The sequence below is a fragment of the Monopterus albus genome, unplaced genomic scaffold (genome assembly GCF_001952655.1).
Source record: "Monopterus albus unplaced genomic scaffold, M_albus_1.0 scaffold9.1, whole genome shotgun sequence".
Classification (NCBI taxonomy): Eukaryota; Metazoa; Chordata; class Actinopteri; order Synbranchiformes; family Synbranchidae; genus Monopterus; species Monopterus albus.
Genome location: NW_018127889.1, coordinates 2186235 through 2203602, shown reverse-complemented (window position 1 = coordinate 2203602; position 17368 = coordinate 2186235). Strand labels below are relative to the sequence as shown.

General features: G+C 41.7%; 2 protein-coding genes across 11 annotated transcripts in view; both read right to left on the bottom strand.

Annotated features, from left to right (window-relative positions):
* usta (uronyl 2-sulfotransferase a) overlaps positions 1-3120 on the bottom strand; it is a 44459-nt gene extending 41339 nt beyond the window's left edge. Inside the window, exon 1 of the mRNA XM_020589784.1 lies at positions 2645-3120. Coding sequence (XP_020445440.1) covers positions 2645-2876 — 232 coding nt within the window. The 5' untranslated portion in view covers positions 2877-3120. The remainder of the gene's footprint in view (positions 1-2644) is intronic.
* A 2283-nt stretch (positions 3121-5403) lies between these two features.
* Positions 5404-17368, bottom strand: part of sash1a (SAM and SH3 domain containing 1a) — a 159108-nt gene continuing 147143 nt past the window's right edge. For 6 of the 10 annotated variants that reach the window (XM_020589790.1, XM_020589793.1, XM_020589792.1 and 3 more), the window contains 5 exons: positions 14771-14921; positions 14273-14401; positions 9735-10768; positions 8667-8798; positions 5405-8384 (listed from right to left, as the gene is read on the bottom strand). In XM_020589790.1, coding sequence (XP_020445446.1) covers positions 8124-8384; positions 8667-8798; positions 9735-10768; positions 14273-14401; positions 14771-14921 — 1707 coding nt within the window. In that variant the 3' untranslated portion in view covers positions 5405-8123. Of the gene's footprint in view, positions 8385-8666; positions 8799-9734; positions 10769-14272; positions 14402-14770; positions 14922-17368 lie in introns of all 10 variants that reach the window. The other 4 variants (XM_020589787.1, XM_020589786.1, XM_020589795.1 and 1 more) reach the window with 2 other exon arrangements.

The following is a 17368-nucleotide window of genomic DNA, read 5'->3' as shown; positions in this document are numbered from 1 at the left end:
TGGCTTCAAACTCTAGCAGGGTCCAGTCTTCGCTAAATCCTTTATTTCCTCTCTGATGCGTTTTAACCAGGACTGGAGGTTGCTTCTATAAAAAGGCTCCTGACTGGCTACTAACAATAGCTTAGTCATGCCTTAGCTCCACACTGTCCTGACCTGTGAACAGTCAGGGTGGCCTACAGCAGTCACATGTTTCCGTTTGAGACCTGTAAATCCAGGTCTAAAGGTCTGCACGCCATTTTAGTTACTACAGCTTTTTTTTTCAAAACAGGGTCTGTTCCCTCTACAGTGCATCTGACTGACACACACAAAATCAATTCACTATTCTCTTCCACATTCACGTAACCTCACCAGGAATCCTCACCTTCATCTTAGCACAGTGCAGCCAAAAGTAACACAAGGTTGCTCATAAGAGGCTGCAGGTCAGCTCATCACCCACATACATGAACCAAATAGTACACGTGTGTCTGTAGGATATTAATGCTGCATTTTCTCTTCATTATTTCATGTACGGCTAATTGAGTTAGGCAGAGTTTGGATCCAGTTCCTGACTCACCCGGCATGCCGTTCCACTCATCGATCAATGCCACACAGAGTCAGAAAAAGTAAGAGTGAAGACAGAAAGGCGGAGGTGAGTGAGTCTGGAACTGATAGGGATGAAGCGACAAATACAGAAACTGGGGAACATCAAGTAACTTTCTTACAAACTTTACTTCAAAGAACCAACGCAGACCATTTTGCCACCAAATCACAAGAAGATTCTGCACAGTAAGTTATCCACCTTCACTCCTGTCTCCCAGATTTTGCTATTCTCTCCTGCAAGTACTCAAGACCACAAGTTTCCTCGAGCAGATGACATCTCCTTCTCTTCTACCACACAACGTCCACAACAAAACCGGAACCCTATTCATCCAAACTAAAAGGACGTTGACTGAAATTGATCACAATCCTGCTACTCGACTGTAGAATCAGAAGCCTATCCAAAACACACTTTTTAATATTTTACTTTGCATTTAACAGGGTCATTATTTTCACTCAGAAACAAAGCTTTTTCTCCTGGTGTCAGCATCATAACGAATGGAAAAGATTACTCCTCCAGATCCCAGTGGAGGTGCTACTCTGTAGTTGTGTCACTGTTACATAAGGACCCCCCTCTGCTGAAGTCTACCGAGTGTAGAGCAGTTAGCATCTGACAGGTCTCAGGCCCTCAGGGTCTCTGTGCAGAGCTGCCGTGAAGATCAGGTCACACAGGTGGGCTCAGGCCTTCATTCTTCTTCTAAGAGAGGGATTCCTTGTGCTTATGGTCCATATGTTTAACTTCAATTGAAATGTGCCATCTGCTAATAATATTATATAGATATAAGATATTTGTCACTGATAAGTTAAACTTGTGTGTAAGTTAAAGAGCACTTCTCAGAAGTAGAGTGTGGCTTGATGAAAAAGTAACAGACATTATAAGCTATCTGACTGTGGGCACATTAGCTTTGTGCAATTACTCTAAAATTAAATGGACTTGCATTGACTGCTGCAATTTCTAAATCAGATTAGGAGGCAAATATGTATACGAGTGAATGTGTGCAGTGCATATAGAGTCTGATCAGGCATTTAAATAGAGCAAAGTATCAATGCTCTCCATGATACTCAAATAGAACAATTAAACTTGCTTTTGCTGCAAAAAAAATCTGCACTAATATTTTAACAGGGGTCCAAACCAAGTAAATGATTTGTTATAATACTGTGCAACTGTAGTGTGCAGGCCTGTGTGTGCATACATGTGTTTGTGTGCGTCTACTCTGATCCTTGAGATTAGTGACTGACTTGGTGAGTGATTCTCATTCTGTTCCAGATGTTTATCAAGACATAAAGGCTCCATACCCTGTGTAACAGGTAGGAACACAACCTCTTTTCACCACACAAGACTTTCGTGGAGGTGCAGTGACAGTCATGGTGATAGGAAACCTCAACATCTGATTCTGTGCAGAGTGGGAGCTGGTTTTAGTTCACGAGACCATACATGAACACACGCCTCCTTTTTGACTGTTTATCTTAAAGCCTGGCAGTCACCGCAGATCTATCTTAACCCTCTGCCTTTTCTACCTACCGGTGCCTGTCGTGCGTAATGAGCGCTGGAGCGCACCAGTTGGCTGTACAAGAGGAGGTGTCAGTCTCCATCCTCATACAGTATCGAGCTTAACAGTTGCTAAATCCTTGGAACCATAATAAATCTCGGAACGGATATTCACGTGGTGCAAAGGAAAGCGCATTCCTCGTGTTTTGGTCTGAAAAACATGCATTTTAAACTCGGAGGAAACAAATGATACAGATGTGCATAAACAAATGTCAATGTGCACACTCATGCTAAAGTGTGACCGCACAATGGATGGTTTAAAGGGTATAGTCAGAGAGCATCGAAATAACTGTAACTCATCTGGTGTGAATAGGGTCGGAGGGAGCCTGTGGCCCCCGGTGGTTCTCATTAATGAGACTTTCGCCTGGCAGCGAATGAATGGTGCAGACCTCATTAATTCTCCCTCATTTTAAATAAAAATCCCTTTATATGTCCCATCCAAAAAGGGCACCTAGACACGCAGCACAACCTTTATTCAAATGCGCGCTTCAGCCAGCAGAGGAAATTAAAAGTTCTTACCGAGGTACTGTCGGATGTCCAGCAGGATTTTAGGGGGTGCTCCGTTCAGCTGGTAAAACAGGGAGCCGAAACAGAAGAGGAACAGCGTAGCCATGCAGAAACCATAACCTCGCAGAGAAAATCGCAACAGGACAGTCGAGAGTAAGCTGTACTTTCTGTTGTTTCGCTCTCTTATGTGGTTGGGAGTCTGGTTGTTGCTGTGAAGAGGACTGCTACTGAAATTCTTCATCATCTCCTCCTCACAAAGCGCCGCGGAAAGTCACCCATCCGTCTGCTGGAAGTCAAACTTGTCGCTTTGAGATAATTTGAGGCGGACAGCCAGTTATTTGGAGACGCACAGGCAACCAGTTCCCCCCCACCCCCCGCTGCCACAGCCACTGGGTTGTTTTTTGCGCACAGCGTTTCGCGGCTGCTCGGTTCCTCTCGTTTGTGCTCGTTGTTTGACTGCTCCTTTCTTCCGTCCTTCCACTTGAGTTGAGGGTCCATCCTTCTTCTCCGAGTTTTTTTGGGGTGTCAGATTACTGAACGTGGAAAGAGGAAAAACTTCCACCTCATCCAGGAGGTTTTGGTTTGGATCGGAGTGTGTAACACAGCGCCACCCAGTGTTCATGGAGATAGGGGCGTTCAGTCTGTGCATCCACTGAAATGAGTTTGATTCATAAGACTAACAGGTATGAGGAGGTGAATCCTTTGTGATTTACCAAAACTCTTACTATTCAATAACAACACAGGGCGATTATAGTTTATTGACATTTTCACGCCCACATGCCATTAAACTAAATATACTGTACATCCTTAATTGTATTCTCAGTGTAAAGTTGTTATTGTGGTGGAACAAGCTGTGTTATCACTACTTTAGGATAAAGGTGTAGATGACTGATGTATGCTGTGGGATTAGTCTCTTCATTCTTCTCTTTCCCCTTTGGCTAGCTGTAAGGACCTTACAGTCAGCCATACATCTTTCCACACCAAGGCCAGGCCATTACACCACACCTGCACTTAGCAGGCGACAACAGTCATTCAGCAAAGTAACTACCCCATCAAGATGCTGATGTACTTTCACTGCTGACAGCTGCAGTAGTCAAGGGAGCAACTAGCAGTGAAAAACAGTTTGGCTTCAAAGAACAAAAGTAATAAAGAGAAACAAAACATTTCTGTTGAGGGCCCGCTGGCCTGACTTTTCTGCAGGTAAGCTAATGGTAAATAGTGCGGTGCTGCATACTGCAAGGTAGGCACAAAAAGACTGAGTGAATTCTAGGTTTATAGCCCTGCCAGCCCTATTTGCCATGCAGCACACAAAGTTATTACACTGAACTACAATATGAATCTCACTGCAGAAACTCAGGCTTAGTCTAATAAGATTAGTTTTGGAAATCATTTCTGGTGGTATGATACCCCGTTTAATGTAAACCCTCCATAGATCAAAAAACAGATTGCAAGTCTTTGGACTATGGAAGAAAATGAACACCTGAAAGAAACACACAGTGACTCGACACAAAGCAACCAAGAAACATGCTTAAAATATATTAAAACATTAAGTTTACAGATTTGTTGAATCAGCAACTCTACGCCTCAGGGCGTGTCATGGTGACATGGTGCTGCAATTCAGCTTCACACACATTCTTTAAAATGTCAGACCTTCGAGGTTTTCCATACAATAGTAAAGTCATATTAGAATAAATAATATTTCTTGAAAAAAGGTACATTTGAATCACACCCACTGTCTGTCTATCAAGGGGCACCCACTTAAGATTAAGAGGCCCCTAAACTGCGTTTAGCAGGATCAGAATCAACAGGCAGGAATAAGGAATAACCCTGAGAGCTACAAATTCAGACAGCTGGTATGTGCTTTACAACACTAAAATCAATGTTAGGGATCAGACTTTGCTCACGGCACAGCCCTTTAGAGGAACTACTTAAGAGACTCTGTATGGCCCTGAAGGGGACACTGACAGTAGCAGGTGAATTTCCCTAAAAGAACTGATAGAAGTATCACACTTATAGTTTAACAGTGCCCTGGAGGAATCTGGGAAATCACAGGCTGCTCCCAGTACAGTATATGTGATAATTGTAATGATGAATTATGACCAAGTCAGATAAAGGCATGCTTGTGTATATATTTTAGACCTCACTATAGTTCACATAGAAATATTGTGTATCTGTGCAAAAACCCAGCAGAGGAAAGTGGATCAGTAAAATAGCAAGTAAGTCCACTGCAACCTTTTCCTCCTGAGATACTTTTAAATTGGATGAGAAATTGGATCTGTGGAGATGCTGCCTGTTCATTACAGCTGCATGAAGGAACTGTACAGTGGCTCTTTTTTTTTTTTAAGGCATTAGCAACAAGCAAATGAAGACACATTACACAGGTAGTGTTTTTATTCTTCGAGACTTATGCTTAATGCAGGCTGAGATAGAAGCTGTACAAGTAATCTCTTCTCAGATGCAGTTCTTTGGGATGAAATTTTATGGAACCAAGTTGATGGTTTTTGTGCGTACCTATATGGGGTTCCTTTACATGAATATGCCTGGAAAAACGCTGCATGTTTCCACTGATAACAGCTATACTACAACAAGAGCCAGACAGGCAGAATAAAGCTGCAGAGGATGGGACAATGCGCAGCGTCAGTTAACAGTGATGAAAACAGCTGGGAGGCAATCCTCATGTCGTTTTGTCATTGTGTGTGTCTATTCATCACAGCAATCAAAAGGCTGGTATATGGCAAGAAACAGTTTTTATTATATTTCATAATGACAAATAGTTATGGACATTACTTTTGTTGTTTCAATACACAAGCAAATATGTATGGACAATCATTAAGTAGATGAAAACCAAATAAAATAATTTGTACACATATTTTACAATACATAGTGTAGTTCCTCACTGGCTAAAGCAATATGCATTATGCAGAAAGGTATTGCTATTTATATAGTACAGCTAATTACAGTTGATATGAAAAAAAGCAAAAATAAGTTATTTAAATATCAATTACATATACAGAATGTAAAATGTATGCTAGGCATTTCATATATGTAATTAAGAATTTATTTTTTAAGACCGCAAAAACAAACCAGAAGTAAGTAACAGGAACAGGTTAAATCATGAATGGTTATTGGACTTGGCATTAGGAAATCAATACTAAATAAAAATACCAGCATAACCCACTGAAACCCTTTATAATACCTGACAACAAATATTCCTTTGTGGACCTGTGAACAAAATATAGCCAATTTCGCCAATAAAGAGCTAATCTTACCCTCTAAAGTGCATTTATAGTGTCAGTATTTCCCATTCTTTACAAAACATGACCAGGATCTTCTCTCTCTCTATTTTTTAAAATAATGACCCCTATCCTCACTTTCCCAGAGCACCGCTTTGACTGAAGAGAAAAACGCATTAAACACCTATCAAGTGCCCACAAAAAACAAACAAACAAAAAAATTTTTTTAACAACTGCGAAAATATGAAATCCATGGAATAAGTCTTCAGTTGCTAAATAAAGGGGGAAAACATGAGGAATATTTGTTAGCTTCAGAAATAAGGTGGATCATTTTCTATATTAATAGTATTTTCAACAATCACCACACAGAGACTAAAACCGACAATGACTTACCTACAGTTAATGTCTGTCAGTCCTGGATTAGCTGGTTCATCTGTGAGATAGATCTCCACTGCTGTTTAAAAATGATTAAAAACACATCAGGGAAACCATTTCTCTGCTCGGTGACATGTTTTTTTCTTTATAAAAACCACAGACCTGACTATGTTGCTTCAAATACTCTGAGCGACCATAATTTCCTGAAGTTAGTACGAGTCTGAGTCAATTGCCCATGCGTGAGCTCTCTGCTTTGTTTATATTCTGCTAGCTCCTCACGCTCAGGTTTGCTAATGAAGAAACATGTCACCTGGTACACAGACATCTATGGCACAGATTAATGAACCGATCAAGGACTGACAGACAAATCATTGTCCGTTTGTCTCTGTATGAGGAGTGTTGGAAACACTGTTAATAGACCTGCCTTATCCTTTCAGTATGATGCAGTGTGTGCAAATGAAAGAGCAAAAAGTTTGTTTTTGGCCCAAAGATTTTGTAACAGGCTGACCCAACTCAGCATTTCCCTGATTTTTAAGATCATTTAATGTCGTAGTTTCACCTGATATAACACCATCTGTCCTCAATGTGTTTGGCAAAACTCCAAATATGAATTTCAGAACTGCACCGATGATAACCACAGTATAAAAGCCCAAACATCTTGTTTTTCAGGTATAAATCAAAATTCTCAAAGCTGTAACCAAACTGTCGACAGTCTGATGATTCCAAACACGACAGCCCAGATGTCAGCTGCGTCTTTGGAACATTTTATTTTCTGCTCCCTCCCTGTCCCACAACTCTCAACATGAAACATGTGCTGTACAGTGAAAGTGTTGAACAGGGTGAAGGGATGTTCAACACTGAATGATGCCACACCCATATGCATGATCTGGTATGGGCGTGTTGTACCTTTAGTACAGTTCAGCCTCAGTCAAGGGAAAAATCAACACTGTTATGTGTCTTGTAGCTGTTCATTCATAATGGTAAGGCAACCTAAATGTCTTGTATAGACAGGGAATGTATTGTTGCAGTGAAGGTTGATTGCGATAACAGTGACTCATTTTCATACTGGAATAGAGTGTTCATGCCAAGATATGCAGCGGACATATAGTATAAGTGATGTCAGCTGTTTCATCTTAGAAATGACTGAGAGATGGCCTCAAAATAAGGCTGCAACATTCAAAAGGCAAACACAAAATTTAACAAATAAATCTTTTATAATTAAGATATGCATTATGTTATAATATAGAAACATAATACAAAGCCATCTCCAAACCACCAGTTATTCATTGTTTGCTGTAGGTGTTTAGTTGATTACAAGTCCAGACATTGACTGAATTCTGTCCTCGTCATTGTGAACCTATTAGAATGAAAAACTACTTCCTTAGAAGACCCCTAGAGAGCGTTGCCTTGCCACGAGAGATGAAAGTGAAGCATTTCTGAAATATGCAGGAAATAAACATCTTTCTGTATTTTAAAAAACATTTCTACAAAACGGTGTGCTTTCCTCCTTAAAGGCAAATCCAAGTCTTTATTTTAAGACCTTGGGGGTGTCTTCAGAATAGAAGCCATCCCACAGCGTGAGTCTACAGTCTTAAAAAAAGGCATCTCATATCTCGTCTTGGCTGTTAGGATAAACTCCTAAACAAATGCCGTAAACATCTGAGGAAATAGAATGATAGAGAGAGAGAATCAGAGAGCAGGGTGGTTCACTTTAAGTATTTTGAATTGTGCGAGACAGGAAGTACTGTAGTGCTGTGGTCATGTGCGTGGTCCTTAAATCCTGTGGCCAATTTGCCTTTGGCCACCTACTGACCATGTTTAAATGAGACAGTACTGACCAGTAAAGTTGATACCTGCAATCCAACCCGACTCCCCCGACATGATTAGGACTGAGCCTCTCTGTGTACACTGACCAATCTTGCCTCACTGACTAGCCGGCGCACGTGTCTTTCATCCCGCACCCCAGCTTCCCAAACGCTACTCTCTGTTAACACGGCCACGTGACTCAGCGTGTCGATTCCCACTGCTGCCAGGGATGTGGCATACATAGGCAAGCCGATGGAGATGAGCCAATCAGAGACTGTGTTGATGTTACCTGAGGGCAGAGGCTTCCGGCACATTTCTGTCAAACCTCCAGAGGGGATCTGAGTGACACAGTTGGATAATTAAGCATTAGTAACAGCAGCTGCATTACAGAATACACATATTTAAGCAAGTATACCCTGTAATTTACAGTCCTCCTCAGTGACACCACCAGCCTCAGGTACAAGGAAATCTGTGTCCTAACTGGCCTATTTTTCAGCCTGCATTGTTACTTTCAAGGAAAGCATCAGTAAAACTGTATCTACAGCTCTGTGACTCAAAAAAATGTTCAAACGTTTTCCACTGTTACAAAACAAGGAGGAAAATCAGTGTTATTGGCTTACAGCCATGCGGTGTTGTTTACGGAGCTCTTTGACTCGGAGCTGGTCCATGGTGGAGGCCACGTCCTTGACAGGCTGCTCCAAGTCCTCAGAGTAACGCTCCACCAGTGGCTGGGGGATCCCACAGCGGCCATGCTGGTGCAGGAAAGGGTAGAAAGACACAATGATGACGGGTATATAGGAATCAACCACATAAATGTGGTATAAATGTAAAAAAAAATATATTAAGACATTTTTAAATTGTATGACCTCTGATCTGCATTCATGCTTGTGCAGATTCATATGCTACAAGATGCCACTACAGCCTCTGCAATCCAATCCTGACTAACATCAATCCAGCAGAGTTGTGCTGGGCTCTAATGCACTATATCTCACCTCATGTCAATGCCTCTGTGTGTTTGACTGTGCTCTTTTTCTGTTTGGGCCAGGGACTCCCTCCATGTTAAAGGGGCCCAGCCTGAGGTCCAGTAAGCGCTTTACAGCCCTGTCTGTCTTCAGCACGATTCAGCCTATAAACCTAACAGTCTCAACTGCATCAGCATGAGACTCAGCCTACAGTGTTGCCCCCACAGCTCAAGGCACTGTATTTATTATTGTGCATACACACAAACACAACACCCTCACCCACAAATAAATGCACTTGCATACAAAATCTATGTACAAAGAGAAACAAACTTAGACTCTATTGGTGTATATTTTCAAACTAAATGAGATCCAAAACAAACCGCTGATGTTTGATGTTGGCCTAAACACAAACTAATTGGATCCAAGCTTATGAGCGATTTAAGTTAGGCATGTTACAATGCTAAACTGAATAAGCCTAAGAGCTGGACACAAGGCAAATAGATCCCTGAGGAGTCCTGGAGCCCCGTTTTCACATGGGGCTAAGATGTTGTTTTTAATGGTTGCCATCATCTTTGAGGTATACAAGAATTATTACCAGATAACAAATGGTGCATTTATGTACTTACTGATCTGCAACACAAGTGAAAGTCATCCCACATGTCATTTATAATCAAAACTGTGAGGTGATTTCTCTTCTCATGTTTAGGTTAATTATACTTTGCTAACCTTGTCGGAGTAGGGCTCCTCTGTTAGGTCAATTCTCTCCACCTCCAGCCGTTGTTCGAGCAGGGTGAGCAGGTCAGGACTCATCTTGTTATGGGACATTTTTCTTGCAACAGCCACCTTGCCCCCCAGATCTGAGAGCCACGGAGGCTGCATTGCCAGCGGAGTTCCTGACTCCTCACCCAGTGGTGAGGATGGTGAAGTGACACAGGGGCTGGTGTGGGTGCTCGGGGTCTTGGCAGGCAGAGCAGGGGCACTGGGGCTGCTGCTGCTGCTTTGGATTACAGGGCTACTGGGGTGAGAACGGGTAAAGGAGTGGGTTGGGGAGAGAGTTGGAGATGGCGAAGAGGGCAGGGAGAGAGGGGGGTGGCGCAGGCCATTGGCTAATCTTTCCTTTGACTTTTTGGCAGGAACGGGGGGAGGGACTGGAGGCTTTTTGGGGTGAGTCCGAATGACCCTCTCCCCACCAAACTCAGGGGGACTTGAACTAGGACTGGAGAGAGGCTCTGGATAACTGAAGGACTGGGTCATGGGACAAGTGGAAAGCAGAGACAGCTGGGAGGGTATGGGCGGTTTCTCTGATGCTTTAGGGCTGACCACTGGAGTCTCATTCTGAGCTGGGGAACCCTCATCTCTGCAAATCTTAGTTGGGCTACTGTTGCTTGATTTGCGTCCTTCCTTGGTCGGTTTAATCACCACCTCTGCACCCAGATTCTTCTTCTGCTCATACGTCTGCTCCCAGTGCAGATCTCCTAGAGAGTGGGACCGTTTCCAGGGTCCAGTGGGCTGTGGGGGTCCATCCAGATCCTCACAGCTGCGGCTGGCTGGAATGGGGGACTGTCTTTGGGCTCTGCGTAGCACCAGCAGGTTCAAGCTCTTCAGGGAGGGTTTGAAGAAGCTTCTAGGGAACTTTGTACGCTGGTTCTTACTGGTCTGTTGCAGAGCTTCTGTTGAAAGGGTCATGGGCAGGGTGGGGAAGTCTGGAGACTTGTGGCCCACGGAAGAACGGCTGGAACGGGAAGCTTTCTTGCCCTTACCTGCAAAATGAAAATATTCATTCTCACCCTAGTGTAATCAAATTTCTCGTCTGTTAAAAAAGCTCAAACATTTAGTCCAGTTGTTAAAAACTAACAGGTAATAGGTACCTCCCGCTTTAGCTGGCTAGTATTCACTACTATTCAAACTTGATTTTTATTAACAGACTACGCAAAAGTCAGTATTAATGTATTTCAGTGCCTTGGCGCCTTTTGTCTTCCCATGCTTCCCTTTGTTTCTTGGGATGGCTGCAGTTTTTGGAAAAATGCAGGTATCCGATGTGGTGAAAGGAGAAAATAATATTTGACATATATCGACTGTATCATGTAGGTTTTCATGACTGAAAAAAAAGTTCACTACCCCAGGTATTTTAAATGTCTGCCAGGGCCAAGTCACAGTTACTCATGTAAGCAGTGCATTCTTACTCTTTAAGGCTCATCTGTAAACCACAGCCAAAAGCAGAGAGATGTTTATGAAGAGGTGGACTGCCACTGAGATAGGCTCTTCGACTTGCAACCAAACTGGCTAATTGTTGTCATCATAGCAGCCATCCCATACAAAGGTATCTGGATGGGATACGTCATAAATACTGGAACAAAAGGCTGAAGTAACTTACCATCTATCCTTTGGCTTACAGAACAAACTGGATGGATGAAATGGATGAGTGCCACATAATGTACTGTAGCTTGCCAAAAACGTTAAATGGCAGAAAGAAGTTCAACAGATGGAATTTCATGAGATGTTTCAAAAGCTCCCGCAAATATATATATATATATTGGCATTCAGGGCTTCTGCAAGTATATATAAAAAATTTGGAAAAAAGACAAGCAAACTGGTGTTATCTGAGGACCATTTAGGGACAAGGGTTATAAAAATGTAATTATTTGAAAGTTCCAAGAAATATGACTTTAATTGCAGTGTTTATTTCCAGATATGAAATCAGTGGAGATCTGGTGACTGTCTGAAGGGATCCTTCAAATTTAAACATGCAAGATAAGCTGAGAATGTCTGGATATTTATTAGTAAAAGTGACCTTTGCCTTTACTAGAATGTTTTGTAACATCAGTAAGTTAGGTAAACACTGTACAGACTGTGATAAGCTTGACCAAATCGATACTACTATTTCTGAATTCTATTTATTGTTTATATTACTATATATTGCAAAATCTTTTTCCATCCATCATTATCCACTATACCACTTATCCTAACAAGGGTCGCGAAGGGGTGGGGGTCACTGGAGCCAATCCCAACTGACACTGGGCGAGAGGCAGGGTACACCATGGACAAGTCGCCAGTCTATCACAGGGCTGACACACAGAGACGAACAACCACACACACACAGCCACTCCTTTGGAGGATTTAGAGTTGCTAATCAACCTAAGCGGCATGTGTTTGGACTGTGGGAGGAAGCCGGAGCACCCAAAGAGAGCCCACACAGGCACAGGGAGAAAATGCAAACTCCACATAGAAAGGCACCGGGTCGTCCCGGGCTCGAACCCGGAGTATTCTTGCTGTGAGGTGACAGTGATAACCACTGTGCCACCATGTCACCCACAAAAATTTTTTAAGTAAGTGAAAAAAATCATATATTTAAATTTAAAATAGGGTTTGTCAGTTCTCTTGTCTTAAGAATTACCTATTTTTTTAAAATCTTATTTAGGGTAATAGTTTACTAGATACAAGGAACATCTGTTACAGCACTGATATAATTTTCATCTTGTTTAAAGATTTCTCGTGGCTTGTTTGGTGTGGATAATGTGTAATAATATTATTTATCATTAAATATTATATAACATTACTAATATTATAATAGTATAGTATTTTTTGTTTGCTTATATTATGAGGATCACTGATTATCATCATTACCTACTTATCTGACTGACCAATACATCACCAGGTTATGTATGAATATGACAGTGAGGAGTGAAAGTGGACAGATTTCACACAGTAAGTCATGTGATGATATGAGGCAGAAATACAACATCTGCTGTAGACACAGGAAATTTGTTCAGACACACATATGCTGAAGAAAGTCTGTTCATTAAAGGAGCTTACATTCAGGGCTCCACAGCTTTGGTTTTCAAAGGAGGATGTTTTAAAGACAGAATCTGTGTAATGACTTTTAATTCCCTTATTCCCATTTTGAATTCAATATTTAGAGCAGCCCTGTGGAACCCTGAAACAGCAAGAAGAAATGCTGGAGGTTTAATAAATGTTATGCTGCTAGAATGTGAACAGCGCTTAGTGTCATGGAAGGAAAAACAGATAGAAAAGAGGCAAAACATAAAAATCAAGCAAGCAGCACCAGAGTCCATTTTTTTTTAAAAAGACGTGGTTTTTATTCCACAACTTAAATCTTTATGACGGCAGATTGCACGCTTAATTGTTGAACCTGAATGACTCGTACACACATAAAGGGGAAACTCAGTAGTTACACTGGAACCCAACAGAAAGAAGACAAGTTTTGTCAAAGCAGTGGTTTATGGATTATGTAGATGATAAAAAGAATGTTCTATGTGGAAGAACAACGCATACAGTCTTAAGCAGAGAGATAAAGCAGCCTAAACATACAAAAAAAAAACAAAAAAAAAACAAATGTCACAAATAAGACCTCAAACTTCTATAGTCAGAAGTCTCTTACAATCTATGCACTACAAAATATTTTCATCCACATCTTGTTTGTGGCATATACTGTATGACTGTTTGTGCAATATGGTCACTATAAACACAAGGAAAGTGACATCTTCAAGCATAAAAAACAGAAATTTAAAAGGCAGCTGTGAACTCTTTACCTGACTTGTACAGTTTTAAAAAAAACTTTTCAGGCTATGGAATCACCACTGCAAATAGAAAGGCATTTTTGACATGCTACTCTGCAAACTATCTTCTATTTTAAAAACACTTAACAGAAATACTCTCTGAACCCATAATCATCTTCCTGGTATCCTTCTATCAGCCTTGAACCCACAGGTAGGAGTGCTGGGAATGTGAGTCCATGACTGGGCAGTGACTTTGCCCTCACCAGAACAGCTCTGTGCACTGGTGAGGGTCTATCCCTCTGTGCTCCTAGTAATGTGGGGTGGACTAGGCTTAGTGGTCTGGGGCCTGGTTCCCCTTCAGTTACAACTGGACTTTGGTACTGATGATACAGAATGCCTAGAGAATGGAAAGACTGGTGAAGAAAGTGGAAGAAGAGTAAAAGGTAAGAATGTCTGAGATGATAAGGGGTTCTTTGTCTAGAGCGCCCAAACTGGAAAGGTTAAGTTAGGTGCAGGGGAGGTTTTGGGCACAGCAAGAGGAGCGGTTTGATTGGCTGATGCCATCCAGATGCATGGTGTGTTAAAATGCAGAAGCACGGCCAAAGATGGAGCAGAGGTGGAAGCCCAGAAAGGAAAAAGCTGAAGGAGTCAATGTGGCACTAAAACTAAGCTAGACCCAGGCTTGGCCTTAGCAAGGCTAGCTCCCAGTGGGGCTTGGTGGCACAGACTAAGCAAAGCTAACATTACCATTCTCCAGGTTCTCATTGCTCTCGTAGCACCCAGAGTCCCGTGGGGAGTCCCCGACCAGGCCCTGACCCTCAGAGAGCAGTTTCTCTTGGGAGCCTGACAGGCCACTGTGCTCTGGATCACTGCTACCTGAAAATACAAACGCATATGGAAAATATCATCTTGATCAACATTAGGGTTGGTTTCCCTTGATTTGAAACATATTGCTTGTTGGTAATCTGTTACTCTTTTATGAGCAAAAATAGAGATCCATCACCATGAACTGAGAGAGGATTGATTAAGTTTGGCTGATTTTAATTTTCATACTTATTCTGAAAGAGCCCACTGCAGACAAACAGTTGATCCACAGATACCATCATGGCATTAACTATGACAGTTGCGTACTGAGGTTTCAGTACACCACAAAAACACAGTTATTTTTCTTAGGGAATAATCAGCAAGTTGAGTGTCGGCACAAACATCTATCCAAAATGTGCGTGTGTTTTTAAGTCGACTTACTGTCGTACTCCTGAAGCAGCTCGACAGCGGTGAGTAGTACGGCTCTGTGCTGAGGATCTCTGATATTCAGCTCATCCAAGTCTTCTTCTTCCAGCAACTTGAATGTGTCCAGGTCCTCGTAGCCGTTGAACAGGAAAGTGGGCATATGCTCCTGGGTGACAGAATCATCAAATCTGAGTTTAAACTCTCTTTTGGGGATGCAAGATTGAGGGTGTTGAGAAAGAATATTCTTGGCTAAAGAAAAATACATCTGTGTCATGGATCTGAGTCATGGGACCAAGGACTTTGGGGTGGAAGCGTAACATACAAAAAGCACAAACACAGAGATAGAGTAAGGAGAAGTACATTGAACAGCAGACAAAGCTGCTCATCTGCTCATAATTTCCTATCCTAAACTGCTATTTTGATTTTTATATGCATATAATCACGTTAAGCAGTTGCTAAATCAGTTATGGCTGCCTCAGCTGTTGACATATTTTCATTTGGTGCAAACTTTGACCAGCACATAGAGGTTTGCGAGTTAGCTGTACCAATTAAAAAACAGCAAGAGGAGTAAGGCTACAGTCCCAAAAAATATAACTGCTTCCACTTTGAATGTTACATGCATCTACTTTTGTGTGACCCACACACTTTGTTGGACAAATACATAGACTGTGTGTCACCAAAGAGACCATCAATTACAGTGGTTGAGTCCACAGCAGAGAACCGTGTCTCTCTGTTCTATTTCTGCTGGATGATGCAGGACTAAACAAAGGACCACCAACTAACACAAACATAGGCGCCCGGGTCCTCTCGCTCACAGCATCTTTTTTTTTTTTTTTTAAACTCAAGGCATATTCCAAAAACATTATTTGGCAGAGAATCCAGAAAGTTCAGGAATCCACCAGTCAAACGTTACTGGGAGGAGATGTACACCGGTTACTGATAGGCACTGGTGATGTGTGTCTCAAAGTTTGGCTTGTGTGCATTTAGCACACCACAATATTCACACTCCTTTAATCTGCAACAGCTCAATCATACAGTAACTCAAATAGTATTTATATAGACATGACTCCTCTTATAGTAGAAAGTAATAGGACAATCAAATGTGGACTATTAAATATCAGATCTCTCTCATCTAAATCTCTGTTAGTGAATGATTTGATAAGTGAACATCACATTGACTTATTGTGTCTTACTGAAACATGGTTACAGCAGGAAGAATATGCCAGCCTAAATGAATCCACTCCACCTGGTCACAGTAACTGTCACATCCCTCGAAACACAGGAAGGGGTGGAGGTGTGGCAGCGATGTTTGACACAAGCCTATTAATCAACCCTAGACCTAAACATAGTTATAACTCATTTGAAAGTCTCACCCTGAGTCTCTCACACCCAAACTGGAAAACTCAAAAGCCTGTTCTGTTTGTTATTGTATACCGTCCACCTGCTCCTTATTCAGAGTTTTTAAGTGAATTCTCAGACTTTCTGTCTGATTTAGTGCTTAGTACAGATAAAATAATCATAGTAGGCGACTTTAATATTCATGTAGATGCCGACAATGACAGCCTCAACAATGCATTCTGTTCATTATTAGACTCAGTTGGCTTCTCTCAAACTAAATAAACCCACTCACTGTTTTAATCACACTCTTGATCTGGTTCTGACATATGGCATCAAAACTGAACACTTAATAGTTTTTCCCCATAACCCTCTTCTGTCTGACCATTTTCTAATAACTTTTGAATTTCCATTAATGGATTATACTCTATGTGGGAAACAATTCCACTACAGCAGATGTCCATCTGGCAATGCTGTTACCAAGTTTAAGGAAATAATTCCATCTTTATCTACTTCAGTGCCGTTTGCCAACACAGTGGAAGGAGGCCACCTTAACTTTACTCCAACACAAATCGATAATCTTGTTGATAGTACTGCAGCCTTCCTGCGTAATACACTTATACCATTGCCCCTCTGAAAAGGAAGGCAGTGAAACAGAGAAGGCTAGCCCCATGGTACAGCTCGCAACTCCGTTCCTTAAAGCAGGCATCACGAAAAATGGAAAGGAGCGCTCCACTAAGTCAGAAGAGTTTTTCATAGCCTGGAAAGATAGTTTAATAACATATAAGAAAGCCCTTCATAGTGCCAGAACCGCATTTTATTCATCACTGATTGAGGAAAATAAGAACAACCCCAGGTTTCTTTTCAGCACTGTAGCCAGGCTGACAAAGAGCCACAGTGCTGTTGAGCTTAACATTCCCTTAGATCTCAGCAGCAATGACTTCATGAGCTTCTTTACAAATAAAATCACAACTATTAGAGAAAAAAATTGGTCGGACCACTCCCACAGCTCTCGCAGATGTGCCATCTACTACAATGGCTTTAGAAACATCTGTAAGACCTCATTTATACTGGGATTACTTCTCCCCTATAGATCTCGCTGAGTTGACCTCAACAATTGCTTCATCTAAATCATCAACATGTCTCCTGGACCCCATCCCGACCAAGCTGCTCAACGACGTCTTTCCCCTAATCAACACATCCATACTAGATCTGATTAACCTCTCTCTATTAACAGGTTATGCTCCACGGGCTTTTAAGGTTGCAGTAATTAAACCT